Raw genomic sequence first — 14,625 nt, forward strand, 5'->3', positions numbered from 1 at the left:
TGGGGGTGGGGCTCCATTAAAATCCCATTTATTTATACAGATATACAGGGAGTTACGGGGGACCCGGGGGACCCCACTCCACCCTCCATGCGCCACGAAGGGGCAAGAGAAGGCCATCTCTCCCCATGGGTGACCCCATGGGGGTTTGGGGGGCTGCCCTTGGAGGAGTGTTGGGGGAGGTAGGGGTGGGCACCTCCCCCGAGGGCATCACCAGCTCCCCAGGCAGTTACTGGCCCTGGCGGTGTTGGGTAGTGTCTGGAAAGCTGTGCTGAGGGAACTGGAGGGGAGGGGGTTTACTGGGCGCGCTCCGGGGTGGGCCAGGCCCGCACCTCCACGGAGGACAGCCCAGCCTGCAGCTGGCTCCAAGGCCCCGGCAGACCCAGAGCAGGGGCATTGGGGGCTCCTCCCGGCACAGCTCCCACCCGGGTCCAGGGAGGTGGAAAGGAGGGGTCAAGGGTTCAAAGAGAGAACCTGGCACCTTCTGGCGTCTTGGAAAAGCTAATCCCTAAGGACACCCAGCCCTGGCTGTACGGCCCCTGAGAAGGCAGCTCAGAGACCTGGAGTGGGTGTCAGGGTGAAGAGAAAATTCCCAGAGACCATCCTGGAGGGCGATTCCTGAAGGAGGCCATGTCCCGGTGGGATGCCCGGGGAAGGACGGGCCGAGGGGAGGGCCTCCTGGAGAAAGGGCCAGTTAGCACCACCAGGCTCCAAGGCAGGCAGGAAGAAGCCAGGCCTTGGGGCCTCCAGACCAAGGCTGGAGTCACCTATGGGGGACAGAAGGGAGGGGAGACTGGACCACGACCTCCAGGGTGCAAGAGGCCAGGCAGCTCCAGCCTCTCTAGGCCCCAGCCCCTCCTCTGAATGCCCAGGGGCTACCTTGGCAGTTCTCACAGGGCATCCTGACTAGGATTTCGGGTCTTGGCACCCTCTGGAAATGCCAGGCGAAGGGGTGTTTGTGAGGGCCCCATCGGGAGTGAGGATGCAGGGGGCTTCTGCCCTCCCAAGCCAAGCCTCCCTCCCATCTGGCCCCTCACCTCAGTCCCACCTGCCCAGCCCCACTCCCCAGCCAGCGTGGAGGCCTGGGTGGGGCCAGGTGGGCATCATACGAAGACCTTGGCCAGGGCGTCGGCGCCCGCGCTGGCGATGAGGGCCTTGCTGGGGTGGCAGGCGACAGCATGGATGGCCTCCTCGTGCTTCTTGCGGTGGGCCGTGATCTCCTGAACGCATGTCTTATTGTCCAGGCTCCACAGACGCAGGGAGCAGTCATGGCCTGTGCAGATGTGGGAGCAGTTGTGGCCGTCACCCAGCAGCTCTGGGTCCCCCCGCCTCCTTGCCCAGACCTGCCCCCCGAACCTGGCCTCGTCCAAAGGCCTGGGAGTTGGGTGGGGCTCGCTCCTCTGCCCAGTTGCCTCCAGATGCCCAGTGTGAAGCACTGCCCTTCTGACCAGCCTATCATCCAGCCATCTAGGCACCGAGTGTTCACTGAGCACCTACTGTGTCCTGCACTCGGGGGCGTGGTGAACAAAACAGGCAAATCTCCCTGCCCCTGTGGTGCTGCGTCCCAGTGTGCAAGAGACAGTCAACAAGAGAACAGGATAAACGAGGCCAGGTGGTCACAAGTGCTGTGAGCACCAGTCAGTCAGTGTGAGGACCGTGTGGCCCAGGGGGTAGGGCAGGGGGAAGAAACTTCTAGGCAGCAGGGACAGCCAGGGGCAGGTCCTGAAGACTGACAGCCTGAGCAGGCAGGTGGGGGGTGGGGGTGGGGAGTAGACTGCGCCAGGCCTTGGGGCCATGAGCCACTGCGGGGAGACCGCCGGACTTAGGCGTTACCGGGATCTGGTGGGCTGCGGTGGGGGGACCTGGGCCCTGTACTGAATTTTTGCCTGGGCCTGATCTCACTGACGGTTCCCTCAATCGGCGTCCTCCCTGGAGACAGCTGTAGCACCGTCCTGGGTCACCCCCGCCCTCCACTGCCACTGCTCACGCCTGTGTGTGCACTCGCTCGCTGACACCCTGGGGCAGGCTCGGTCTGGTCAGGCCTCCGTGACCGCCAGCGCACACCCTTCACCCCCTGGGGAGCTTCAGCCCCCTTCTCCATCCGCCCAAGTCCCAGCCCATCCCGTTGAGGCGCAGCCCCACACTCACTGGGGCTCAGTGCCTTTATCCACAGACAGCAGGTGCACCAAATGCTAAAATCTCTCGTGGGGATTGAGTCAGATAAACCTCAACTTCAATTCCTGCAACCCAGTGGGCTGTGACCAAGTGAAATGACTTCTCTAGCCCCAGTCACCACATCCGTGGAGTGGGAATAACAGTACCAACCTCACTCAAATCCACTGAGCTGATGTGGGGGAGGGCCTACAGCGGGCTCCAGCGCACAGTGCTCTGTTGTCCCCACCCTCGTGGCCGCTGTCATTCCAGCCACGGAGGGGCTCCAGGCCCCTGCTCGGACAGCACTCCCACCAGCTCCCCACCCTCAGGGAGCCCCCGGAGTACTCCCTCGAGACCAGAGCCTGGGTCTCTTCCTCCTCCTCTCCCCCAGCCTGCCGGAAAAGGCACACGCCTCACTCCTGAGGAGCCAGGAGGCTCCCGACTTACTTCCTGACATCAGGAATACGCCATTGGGGTCCACGGCTAGGCAGGTGACTGCATCCAGGTGGGCAACCATGGAGTGCACGGATCTCCCTGAGGGGAGAGAGGGTGGGCAGCAGGTTACTCTCCACTCTGCGCCTTGCCTGAGAAGGTGAAGGGGCTAGAAAGGACACTGAGCCTTCAACGTGGACACCAGGTCTGCCATCTGAGCCTGGTCGACCCCTGCTCCCCCTGAGCACACGTGTAGGGGGGGCCAGGAAGGTTGGGCCTCACCTGTCCGGTTGTCCAGGAAGCGGATGCCTCTGTCGTCATGGGCGGTGATGGTGAGGGGCTGGTTTGGATGACTCACCACCTGGTTGATCTGGGTTGGGCCTGACAGGAAAAGGAGGGAGAGGGGAAGAGGTCAAGGGTGGGAGGCAATCAGGTAGACCGGCACAAAGGTAAGAGGAGAACTACCATCCCATGCCCATCCTCTGCTCAGACAGCGAGCAGGGCTGGGCACTCCGGCCGCTCCCTCCTGGGCCCAGTGCTTCATCTGTGCAATGGACACCGCACGGCCTTGGGGCGAGCAGGAGGGATGACAAACACGAAGACGGTCCTTCTGTTCCACCAAGTGGCCCATGGGCGAGTCCCTCATGACGTCTCTCCAGTCAGCCCCCCCGAGCACCCTGTGCCGTCCATAATGGCAGTGACCGGGACCTGATCTCCGTCGCTCTCAGAACCCCCAAGGGGGCAGGGCAGCCACTTTCCACTGACTGGGCAGCAGGTCACCAAAGCCACAGGAGAAACTGGGGCCCTGGAGGCATTCCTGGGGCCTCCCTTACCGCTGTTCCCCCGGGAGTCCAGTGTGAGGAGGGCACTGCCAGCCTCCAGGTCATACAGGACGGTGTCGCCAGAGCGGAAGGAGGCCACAATGTGGGCAGGCTCGGTGCTGGTGAAGGCCACTGAGGTGGGGGTCCCATGATCTGAAGGCGGAGGGGAGAGAAGGCTGCCTAACGGCCCCACTCTTCCCTGGGTGCGGGGGGCACAGGCCCCCTCTGGGGGCCTCCGGCTCTGTACGGCTCCTGTGCCACCTGTCAGGGTCCCGCACGCCCCCACGTCCCCCCAACTCACCGCTCGCTGTGGGGAAGGTACAGAGGCAGGTTGGGCTGCTGCTGCTGGGGTCCCAGATGCGGACGGTGCCGTCGGCAGAGCAGGAGGCCAGGCGCTGGGAGGTGGGACTGAAGGCCAGGCCCCACACTGCGTCCCTGTGGCCCTCCAGGACGTGGCTCAACACGCTCGGGTCTGGACCCGCCAGAGGGAGAGAAGGGCTGCGTCAGGGCCGCCGGCCCCGGCCGGGACAGCCCAGGAGCACCAGTTCTGCCAAGACGCAGGCACTGAGCTTGAGCTGCCCTTTCGCCCAGCTTCGTCCCCAAATCCTCACGCCCTCAGAGTTGCTCCCGCTCTGACGGCTAGCTGTTCTGTGAAGCTTTTAGGGCTCTGAAGGCGCCCCAGAGTGAAAGCTACAGAAGGGAGGGATTTCCTTGTTCCCTGCGTCCCCGCAGGCCCGCGATAGTGCCTGGCACAAAGCTGCTGCTCGAGACATACCTTTTAGGACTTAGTTAAGGGGACGAGGGACAAGGGTGGCTCTGTGACCCTGGGACCCTTTGCAGCCTGGCCCCTGTGGGTCAGCCCCACCCTCGGTCCCTGCGGTCTTTTCTGCCCAAGAGCATGGCCTTGCCCGGTCTCTCCAAAGCCCTCTGGTCGTTCCCACCACTGCCTCCCTGGTCACTCGAGTCCACACAGGGTGCTCTGGCTGGGTCCTGCTGACACCCGACGTGTGACAACTTGCTTAGCCTAGAGCAGATACTGCCTGGGACTGACCCTTGAGCTCTGAAAGGGTGAGACTATTCTTCAGAAAACAGTATACATTCTCTGAGAGGAGACACAGACCTCTAAACTCTGCCATGACAGCCTGTTGTATGGAGCCATGTGTGTGATCAAAAGGGTTATCAGAAGAGGCGTCAGAGGGCAGGGACACGGACACTGAACAGACGTGACAGCCTGGTCACTTCTCCGCTTAATCTTAGAGGTGGCCCAAGGACACAGCCAAACTCCCTACAGCCTGGCCCAGCCAGAGTCTCCGTCTCACCTGCTCGACCTGCTCCTCGCCGGCTCCCTCCGCTCGACCACGCAGGCGTGGGCAGAGCTGAGCGCGGAGAGCTGCCAAGGCTCACCACGCCTTTGCCGGGGACGCCTTCGCCGGGGCTGGTCCCGGCCCCAAAGCTCCGCCCCAAGCAGCTCCTCTGCGAGAGGCTCCCCCACCACCCCCGCTGCTGCTGGTCTTGTCCCACCCTTGGGCACGTGCTGAATCGCCTTGGCCGGTGCTTCACCAGACCGGGAGCCCTCGGCATGCACACCCCCAGCACCCAGTGTGAAGCCTGGGGGCTTCGGGAACCAACAGGCCCTGGTGGCAGGTGGGTGGGGGAGAGGAAGGCAGGGGAGGGAGCTGTCCTCACCGTAACCGTCGTACGGGTCCATGTTGAGGTCTGGAATCTTCCAGCTATGGATGCGGGCATCCGCCCCACCGCTGTAACAGTATTCACTGTGGCTGCCCATGGCTACTGCCAACACGGGGCCCCTGGAGGATACCAAGTTGGGTGAAGCGGGGAGACGAAAAGCTCCAGGCTCCCCCTCCCCCATGGGACCCTGAAGTGCCCCACTAGCATTTTTCAAGGCTGGCAAAAAGGAATCCAGCGTCTGGACCTCTGGTGGTGCCATCCAGGCAAGGCGCCTGTCCCACTCCCCGTGTCTGTTTCCTCCTCCGAAGGCTGTGCTGAGAACCAGCTACGGGGGCACTGAAAGTCTGCAGAGCGCCAGGAGCGAGGTGGGGTGCGTGCAGAGGGTCACAGGGACTCCGAGCCCTCCTGCCACCCTGGCTCAGCCCCCAGGGTGGCTGCCTTGGGGGGCACTTCCCTACCTGTGAGCCCGGAAGGCATGGATAGGTTCCACGTCTAGCGCGGCATTCCTGGGGGGAGACAGAGGGGCTGGATGTCGCTGGGAGCCCCTCATCACCCTGTCCCCCGCGCCCAGATGCCCTCCCCACCCCCCACCCCGGGGCTGCTGCTCTCACTTCTTGGCTGTGACCGCCTTCTGCAGGTTCCAAAGCTTGAGCGTGCCGTCCTCGGAAGCAGTGAGCAAAGCCGACTGGCTGTGATGGAAAGCCAGGGAGCGGATGCCGTCGTAGTGGGAGCGGAGGGTGAATTTGGGGTTCCAGGTCTTCTTAAAGGCATCCTTGCTGTCAGACAGCTGCGGTGGGGAAGCTGCCTCAGTGTCTGCTCGTCCATCTCAGCCATCCCGCAGACACCAACTCCCAGCCCCACACGGGGCACCTCACAGACTGGCCTCCAGCCCGGCCCTCTCCCACTTCCTCCTTGCCCGCTGTGTCCCCTCACTCACTCAGCAAGTGCCTGCAGTGTGCAGGGCCTGGGCTGGCTTCTGGGGAGGCAAAGGGGAGCCCAAACCCTGGGGATCTCACCATGCAGAGGGAGCCTGGGGGAGACACTCAGACCGTCTCCATAGCACAGAGGATCATGAACTGCAAGCAGCACCACGAATTACACACGGACTGAGAGGAGGTAAGGGGCAGCCCCCCTCTGCGGGGGTCAATAAGGCTTTCCTGAGGAACTGACAAGCCGTCAGGACGTAACCAGATAAGGGGGGGGGGGACAGAGGATGGAAACTGCATGTGCAAAGTCCCTGAGGCACAGGCAGCAAGGGCGGATCCTGAGCCTGAGAGGAGGCCTGGGATGCAGAAAGCAAGGGAGAGAGCGGCAGGAGATGAGGCCAGAAGGGCTGGCCAGAGCCACAATAGTGGCCCACGCTCAGGAATGTGCAGCTCATCCCAAGCGACAGGGGAGCCACAGAAGGGTTTAGAGCAAGGAAATGACACAGCTTCTTCGGGCCGCCCCGTGGGGGGGCTCGACTGGGGAAGATAAGAGTGCCTGTAGAGAGAGAGGTAAAGAGGTCCTGAGGGAAGTCTCCCAGGGAGAGGTGAGGCAGACCAGACACTGTGGAGTGGAGATGGGGACAAGCACACAGTGGGGAGAGACTGGGAAGCCGAATCAATAGGCCTCTGAGGGAGAGTCCCAGAGACACCCCACAGGTCCTGGCGGACGAGGGTGCTGCTCTCCAGGCGGGGTACCTGGGGAGGGCCACTCGGGAAAGGAGACTAGCGGACTGTCGGCCAGGCCTCAGCGCTCTGCCCCGAGATGAGGTGTCCCCGAGGCACCCCTTCACCTGGCTCTGTCCCCCAAGGTCACCACTTCTGCCACAGAGGTCTAGGCCGGAGGGGTCTGCCCCCTCCCACGCACGCTGCCCCGTGGGGGTGGGTCTCACCTCGGGGCAAGCAGAGGGGCCCTGCAGCGCGCTCCCTGCTCAAACCCTCCGCTCCGGTCTCGCTTCCCAACACCCCACAGCAGTGTCCTACCCTTGCTGGGATCACTTGAAATCTTGCTAGAAGCTGTGGTAAATGTCCTGCTACAGGAACTTGCTCACACGTGCCCATTTCAGAGATGCCCAGATAGCCAGAGGCCCGGCCACGGATCTCAGGACACTGGCCCTGAGGTCTCCCTTCATTCCAGCCCAACATACCAGATCGGCCTGGTTTTTTGTTTTGTGGCTTAAAGTCACCTTCCCTTCCAAAGTCAGCTCAATTCTCACCTACTGCACAGACTTTCTCACCCGAACCGCCACCAGCCCGAAGCCCCCTCCAGCACCCCCTTCACCCCTGCCTCCTGTCTGCGGTGGGTCCTGGTCTTGAGGTGCGTGGAAGCCCAGAGTGGGAGGGAGCATTGCCGGGAGAAGGAGCCTGGCAGCATGATTAAAACACAGGCGCCAGAGCCTTTCAGGCCAGGCACCTCGGTGACCCCAGTCAAGTCCCACCGCCTGTGTTGGCACCCTCTGTGAAACAGTGAGCTGGCGAATGATCTCCCATCGTCCTTGTGTGTGAGGGGCTGGGCACAGGCCGGGCACATGGTCAGAGCTCTGCCAGTCCCGGCACTGCGCCGACGCCCCATGGGGGCCTGTAGGGGGTGGGCACCCTGAGAACTTACATCACAGCTGAGGTCGTTGTCGTTGGTGACGGTGAGATCTGCCAAGTCCCCCAGGCTCACCTCCCCGCCCCCGATAGTGTCCATGATGAAAACGTCTGAGGAGAAGCCAAAGGAACCTGGTAGGGAGAGGGGAGGGAGGGCACAGAGAGAGGCAAGGAGAAAGAGAGAAAGACAGAGAGAGGCAGAGAGAGAGGTAAGGAGTGAGAAAGAGAGACAGGGAGAGGACAAGATCAAGAATCACAGCTGGAAAGAAAGAGACGGAGAGACAGACAGACAGGGCAGGACAGACAAAAAGAGAGGAGACAGAGACAGACAGACGAACTTTTGGGACAGGGAGGCTGCAGACTAGAGGCTGGGCCTCGACCCTGAGGACACAGAAGCCCTGGGCTTAGCACTGCAGCCTCCCTCTGCCGTGGGCCCCTCAGGACTGGGCCAGGGTCGAGGGGCCTCTTACCTTCGTGGGGCCGGGGCTGGGGTGTGCCGGGAGGTGGGCCGGTCACTTTGGGTGGCAGCCCATCCACATCCCGAAGGTCGGCCAAAATTCCCTGGAGTTTGACCCGCCGGCTTTCTGAAGGGACAAGGCACAGGGCAGGAGTTACTGACTGGTTCACTCAGCCACGTGCGGGCGATGCCTTCCCCACCACCGAGAGCTCTCCTGCAGCTGTGGGGAGGCCGGGAAGCCCTGGGCTCCGGGTAGGGATGGCAGACAGGCAGAGGAGACAGACTGAGGTGGGACCCTCCATGGGCCGCCCTTGCTGGGGCCTCAGTCCGCAGCCATCCTACATGACCCCCGAGGGCCTCGTAGCTTGGAGTCACAGGACAGGAAGCAGCAGCAGCACTGCCCCGTCTGCCTTCTCCACTCTGGGTCTGCATCCTGTCCACCCCGCCCCCTCCAAGGTCCGCCAACAACTGGCTGCTCGAGTGGAGCTGGAGGCCCTGCCTCAGGAAGAGCCGGGCCTGCCTGGGTCCCCGCAGGGGTTTTCCAGGGAAGGAGTGAAGGCCTGGCCATCGTGGTGCAGGCCTCCCGCTCTCCTTGGCCACCGTCCTCTCAGGAAGTGTATCCGTCCGGTGGAGACCCTGGGGCAGGAAGCAGCTGCAGGCGGCTGTGTGTGCCCGCAGTGAGGAAGGTGGGCCAGAAAACCCCCAGCTCACCCAGTTCGTGGTGGGTCCCCTCGCCGGCGCATCGCCGGGGGCCTGGGGAGCCCTCTCCGTCCTCTCCTGAGCCCAGGAAATCAAACTCGTTGATGGCATCCTCTGAGTCGTCCTCCTCGTCTTCGTCCTCCATTTCAGGAACCAGGGCCTTGGATGGCAGCTGGGGCGTGGAGACAACCAGGGGTCAGGGGCTCCTGCATGGGCCCAAGCCCACCCAGTCTCCAGAAACAGAGAAACCAAGCCTCCTGGCCTCGGCCCGCAGGGTCCGCCCCAGCCCCACACTTTGAGGCCGTGCTCCCCCTGCTGGGAGCACTCAGGGCTGCTCCTCACTGGAGGAGCTGCTCCCCCAGCCTGGCTCTGGAAACCCCTTCCGCTCCTGCTGCCTCCAGCAGTGATCCCCGCACAGGGCCCTCCTCCTGGCTTTCACTCAGGCTGTTCCTGCTCCCCCATGCGCCACCCCCCAGCACAGTACTTCTCATGAAAAAGTGTCGGATAATATGACAGCCTGTTTCGGGGGCGAGGGAAGATATATGTGTGTCTACGGGGGTAAGTGAGTGGAAGGAGGTGCTCAAAGTGAGAACAGATCCATGGGTACAATAGTAATGATAATGAACACTTACTGGGCCAGCCTCTCTGGGTTATTCAGTGCACTGAATAAGCTTCACATATGTGATTTCACAACCCCATGAATAATTACTATTGTAATTATTATCCCCATATTACAGGTAAGGAGAACTGAGACTGAGCAGAGTGAAGCCCCTTGCCCAGGTCACCAGGTCCAAGCTGTTCCTTATACACTACCTGAGGTTCTCTAAGTCTTCCTCATAACTTTCTACACTGGCTGAATTTTTGTTTTCTTACATAACAAGCAGGAGCTACTTTTAGAATGAGAGAAAACACCCCAATTCCTCCACTTTGAGAAACAGAGTGCTGGGCGAGTGGACACTGAGTGCTATTTCCCACAGTCGGTCTTAACCAGGAGCAAGAACCAAATCATCCTGTTTTCCTCAATTCACAAGCTTGGACCGAATCCCAGGCTTGTGAATTTAGGAGCAGCATCACACCTGTGTTTCCCCACACGGACACCTTTGAGATGCAGCCTCATGAAGTGACATCTTGCGTATGATTCTTTACCCTCTTGTGGCGTAAGCATCACTGTGTTTTACATAAAGTGCCATCCGGAAGCTGTGTACTTGGCACTTCAAAGGCTGCACTTAAATGGCTTAAGGGAGCTTCAGAATTTTCAAATACAGTTTTGAATCCGAGTTCTGCTTTAAGTGCTTCGGAGACCACTGGTTCCAAACACCACCTCTTCCAGGAAGGCTTCTCCCTCCTAAGTGTTCCCTGCCTGGGCCCAGCCTCAGTCAGACTGTGAATTCCTCGAGGGCATGGCTGACGCCCCTCCTCCCAGAGGCTCAGCATCCCGAGCTGGGTCTGGAGAGTATGAATTTGGAGCAGCTACGCTCAGGCTCAGGCATCGTGGAGGGCCAGCCTCTGGCCTGTGTGGGAGGACGGGGATGGGACGTGAGTGCCTTCCTCTTCCGGCCTGGGAGAAGACCCAGGGTCAAGGTTCAGACAGCCTGCCCAGAGAGATGATGGCAGGGGTCAGTCCACGAGAGGGGCCCTATGCAGTTCCGTCCTGCCGTCACTGCCTGGGACTGTGAGTGCCAGGCCCCTGCCAAGCACTGCTAATACTGCTGCCGCTGAGCACCTGGCCTGGCAGCCACCGTGCAGCCAAGGGCTTTGTACGCATGAACTCACTTTAATTCATTCCTCAACGACCCAGAGACAGGGACTACTTTTTTTTTTTTTGCGGTACGCGGGCCTCTCACTGTTGTGGCCTCTCCCGTTGCAGAGCACAGGCTCCGGACGTGCAGGCCCAGCGGCCATGGCTCACGGGCCCAGCTGCTCTGCGGCACATGGGATCTTCCCGGACCGGGGCACGAACCCATGGCCCCTGCATCGGCAGGCGGACTCTCAACCACTGTGCCACCAGGGAAGCCCGACAGGGACTATTAGCCCCTGAGACTGAAGCCAAGACAAAGAGAATCATGTGCCCACAGTTACAGAGCCAGGCCATGGCCACTCTGGGAGTCACGGGCAGGTCTTCTGAATCAGAGTCTGGTCACTGAAGGTGTGCTGTGTGGAGACAGGGGGCTTGGGGAAGCATGGGACCCCTACATAATGAGCCACCTGACACGGCATGCGGTGACTGATGCAAAGGCCGAAGGGAGTACGCGATCATTTCTATGGGAGGAGCGGAGAGGACTGGGAAGGTTTCCCAGAGGAGGCTGAGGCGAGACCTGCAAAAGGAGTGAAAATCCCAACAGGGGGCAGGAGGGACCAGGCGTTCTGGACCAGGGGAGAAGCTTAGAGACCCCGGACTCAGTGACACCCTGCTTTTCCTGCAACCCCAGTGCCAGTGTGCCGGCTCTGTGCATTCCATTCCCCTCAGTGCGTTCCCTGAGTGCCTGACCCGTGCGGGACCCTGCACTGAGCCATGCCGGGGACACTGGACACAGAGCTGAGGCCAGGACAGACCTGACACCAGACAGGGAGGACCCAGAATGGTCCCGGTCAGGACGGGGGAGCCCACAGGAGCCTCCTGACCCTGTGGGGAGAAGAGGAGCAAGGGCGGGTCAGACAAGGCTTCCTGGAGGAGGGGGGTGTCTGAGGTGAGTCTGAGGAGGGAGGGCTGGAGTTCGGGTGGGAAGGCCGGGTCAAGGAAAGCCCCTGAGGCCGTCTCCCACAGGCTCCCCTTCCTGGCGCGTCCCTCTGCCTGTGACTACCTAGAAGCCCGCACTGGCCCCAAGCTCCTCCACGCCGGGACCGGGCCTCAGCGTCTCCATGTCCTCAGTGCCAGCACAGAGCTTGGCCCAGGGAGGCCCACATGGATGTTTACTGGACAGATGAGACCTGGCCCCACGTAAGGATGGCGCCGTCAGGATGGCGGGAGCACGGGGCTCTGGCAGTTAAGGAGTGGGGGAAATGCGGTGGGAGCTGTATCTCCAGGCCAAGCTGCGGAGATGTGGACTCTACCTTGCGGGCAGTGTCCCTGGGCCTGGGTCCTGCCACCAACAGCAGACTGGACACCTACATCCTCTGAAGTCCCCCCTGGAGTCCCCCGACCTGGCTCCAGGCGGAGCTCTGGGCCCGGCCACATTCCCTCAGGGTGCTGGGGAGGGAACAGTAAAAAACTCGCACAGTCCCTGCCTCGTGGAGCTCACAATCTACTGCAGGAGACAGAGGCAGAGTCACACCAGAACATTTCTCAGTCCGACTGCGGTCAGGCTGGCCCGAAGGAGAGCACACTGTGAGAGGGTGGCTCAGAGCTGGCCTAACCTGGAGATTCAGGAAAGGCCTCTTGGGAACATCTGAGCCCAAGGAGAGAGGATGGAGAGAATGACGGGGGTGCAGGTGGAGAAGGGGCCAGCCCTGATAGAAAAGACCTAGGCACCTCCCAAGGTACCTGAGGCAATGGCACGGCGGGACAGGAGATGGGGACCCAGGGAAGGGATGTGATCAGGACACAGACCAGTCCTTCGAGGCAGCCCCAGAGCAGTCACAGAGGCGCTCTGCTCTGCACACACAGCAAGCGTCCTCTTGCAGAAAGGGGGAGGGGCACCCCTCGAGCTCACGTGCTCACCTTCACGCGCTGCTTCTTGTGCTGCACGCTGTCCAGCTCATCGTCCTCATCACTGTCCTCATCCTCGCAGTTCTGCAGGAAGGGAATCTGCTCCAGCACTGAGCCACCCAAGCGCTCTTTGCCGTCTTTGCCGGCCGCATTCCTGCCCACGACAAGGGGGCAGAGGGGGCATTAGTCCTGCCAGGCGACGAAGCTCAGATGGGAGAGCGCTGAGGCTCGGGGACCAGAGGCTGGACCCGGCTCTCAGGAGTGCCAAGCCCACCCTGACCCCAGAGGAACTTTGACTCTGATCACACACAGGGCTTCAAGCCCAGCCTCTGCCTGACACACCCCAGCTGGAACGCTCACTGGGACCACAGACCAGGCCCAACCCCTCACTGAGTTCTGACCCTCCCTGAGTTCCAGACTAGCCCCCAACCCTGACGGCACGGCCCTGGCATATGCTGAGTCAGGAGAGCTAGACAACAAAGCGCCACTGACTCAGCAGCCCCCGTTCCCACGGCCCGCTCAAACCACAAGCACAGAGCAGGTGAGTGGCGGGGACAAACCCAGCAAGAAAGAGGAACCGGTCACTGCACGGTCACTCGGGCCCCTCACAGCCTGCACTCTCCCCAATGACAGACGGCGCTCCCCTGTCCACCCCGGGCCGCTGTTTAACGGCTCCATCGGGATGACAAGTTTTAGCGAAGGAGGTTATTTTCCAAACCTGACTCCAGGGCAGAAAGGAGGGTAGAATTTGAAGTTCAGATAAATGCCAACAGCCTCCTCTTCTGCCACTGGGCTGATGCCCCAGAGAGTTCTCGTCAACTGCCCGGGTGGATGGCTGCCACTCCGCCGGGTCGCTGTGCCCAGGCTCTCCCCCCGCTCACTAGCTGCCTCAGCCTGGCCTCCCCTGCTGGACCACCCCCAGGGCTCGGTCCTCGGACCTCCTCTCGGCACCATCAACACCCTCTGCCTCAGTGACCGCCGAGTCCCGTGGCTTCCAAATCCGCCCGTGTGCTGGTGAACTGGAGGTACGTTTAGGAGTCCAGCGCCCCCACCCCTCACCCTGGGGGCCAAACAGGCACCTCAAACTCCACTCGCCCTCAACGGCCCCCTTGAACCCCCCCACCCTTCGTCTCCTCCATCTGGGTCAGTGCTGCTCCCAGCTGCTCAGACCACGCCCTTCAGTCACCCCTAGTATCTTTTCCTCTCCTCCCACAGGCAGTCCTTTAAATAGTGTCGGCTCACCCTAAAAATCCACTGAGAAGCGGACCCCTTCTCACCCCTCCACTGCTAATGTCCATCATTTCTCACCTGGACGTCCGCAGGAGTCTCCTACCCGGCCTCCCGGCTCCCACCCCGACCCTCTGTCAGCCTCTCCTTCTCCAAGCAGACCAAGTATATCAGATGATGTCACACCCCTGCTCGAAACCACTGGCTTCCCACAACCCCAGCCTCCGAGCTCCTTCTTGTGGCGCTTGAGGGCCCGTGTGATCCGACTCCTGAGATCTCAGCGCACCGCAGACCACAGCCCCCACGCGCTCACGCCACTGCAGCCACACCGGCTTCTGTGGCTGCTCCCGAACATCCCAGGCCCTGCCCGTCCCGGAACCTTTACACTTGCTGTTCACTCCGCCTAGAACATTCTCCTTCCAGCTGCTTGGGTGGCTTAGCCTCCACTCCATGCAGTTCTCTGCCCAAATGTCACCCCATCCGAAGCAGTACTACTTCTCCCATCACTCTTTCTCACTGCCTTTTATATAGCACCTCACTTCACCACCTATTATTTATTTTGACAAATTACAATTACCGATGAGAGAATGAACAAATGAGAGCTCCCTGGGGGCGGAGACCACATGTTGTGCCCCCCCTCACCCCCCGGTCCTGGCGTGTGGCCCGGGGTCTGCCTTCAGCAGGGGCTCGGTGTTTCCTGGGGAGCACACAGGCCTGAGCTTCACGGGGGGCCGGGCCAGCGGGAGCTGTGATGCCCAACAGCACCAAGGCAACGCCAGGGGAGGGGAACCCAGGGGAACCCAAGACAGAACGTGGACACTCCACAAGGAAGGGACAGAGGAGCCCGCGATACACCCCAGGAAGGAAGCGGCCCCCAGAGCATGGCTGACGTCCTCAGGACGGAGAAGGCACACAGGGATGCACCCG

At 61.6% G+C, this 14,625-nt stretch overlaps 1 protein-coding gene across 3 annotated transcripts in view; it reads right to left on the minus strand.

The window, feature by feature from the left end:
- STRN4 (striatin 4) overlaps positions 1 to 14,625 on the minus strand; it is a 25,944-nt gene continuing 11,319 nt past the window's right edge. Inside the window, exons 6-18 of one of the 3 annotated variants that reach the window (XM_082606472.1) lie at positions 12,484 to 12,625; positions 8,838 to 8,997; positions 8,140 to 8,253; positions 7,686 to 7,780; positions 5,705 to 5,880; positions 5,552 to 5,599; positions 5,091 to 5,212; positions 3,706 to 3,876; positions 3,417 to 3,557; positions 2,866 to 2,964; positions 2,599 to 2,685; positions 1,035 to 1,270; positions 1 to 764 (exon numbers count right to left, since the gene is read on the minus strand). In XM_082606472.1, coding sequence (XP_082462598.1) covers positions 1,101 to 1,270; positions 2,599 to 2,685; positions 2,866 to 2,964; positions 3,417 to 3,557; positions 3,706 to 3,876; positions 5,091 to 5,212; positions 5,552 to 5,599; positions 5,705 to 5,880; positions 7,686 to 7,780; positions 8,140 to 8,253; positions 8,838 to 8,997; positions 12,484 to 12,625 — 1,525 coding nt within the window. In that variant the 3' untranslated portion in view covers positions 1 to 764; positions 1,035 to 1,100. Of the gene's footprint in view, positions 765 to 1,034; positions 1,271 to 2,598; positions 2,686 to 2,865; positions 2,965 to 3,416; positions 3,558 to 3,705; positions 3,877 to 5,090; positions 5,213 to 5,551; positions 5,600 to 5,704; positions 5,881 to 7,685; positions 7,802 to 8,139; positions 8,254 to 8,837; positions 8,998 to 12,483; positions 12,626 to 14,625 lie in introns of all 3 variants that reach the window. The other 2 variants (XM_082606471.1, XM_082606473.1) reach the window with 2 other exon arrangements.

Source organism: Mesoplodon mirus, assembly GCF_964341445.2.
Source record: "Mesoplodon mirus genome assembly, chromosome: 19".
Lineage (NCBI taxonomy): Eukaryota > Metazoa > Chordata > Mammalia > Artiodactyla > Ziphiidae > Mesoplodon > Mesoplodon mirus.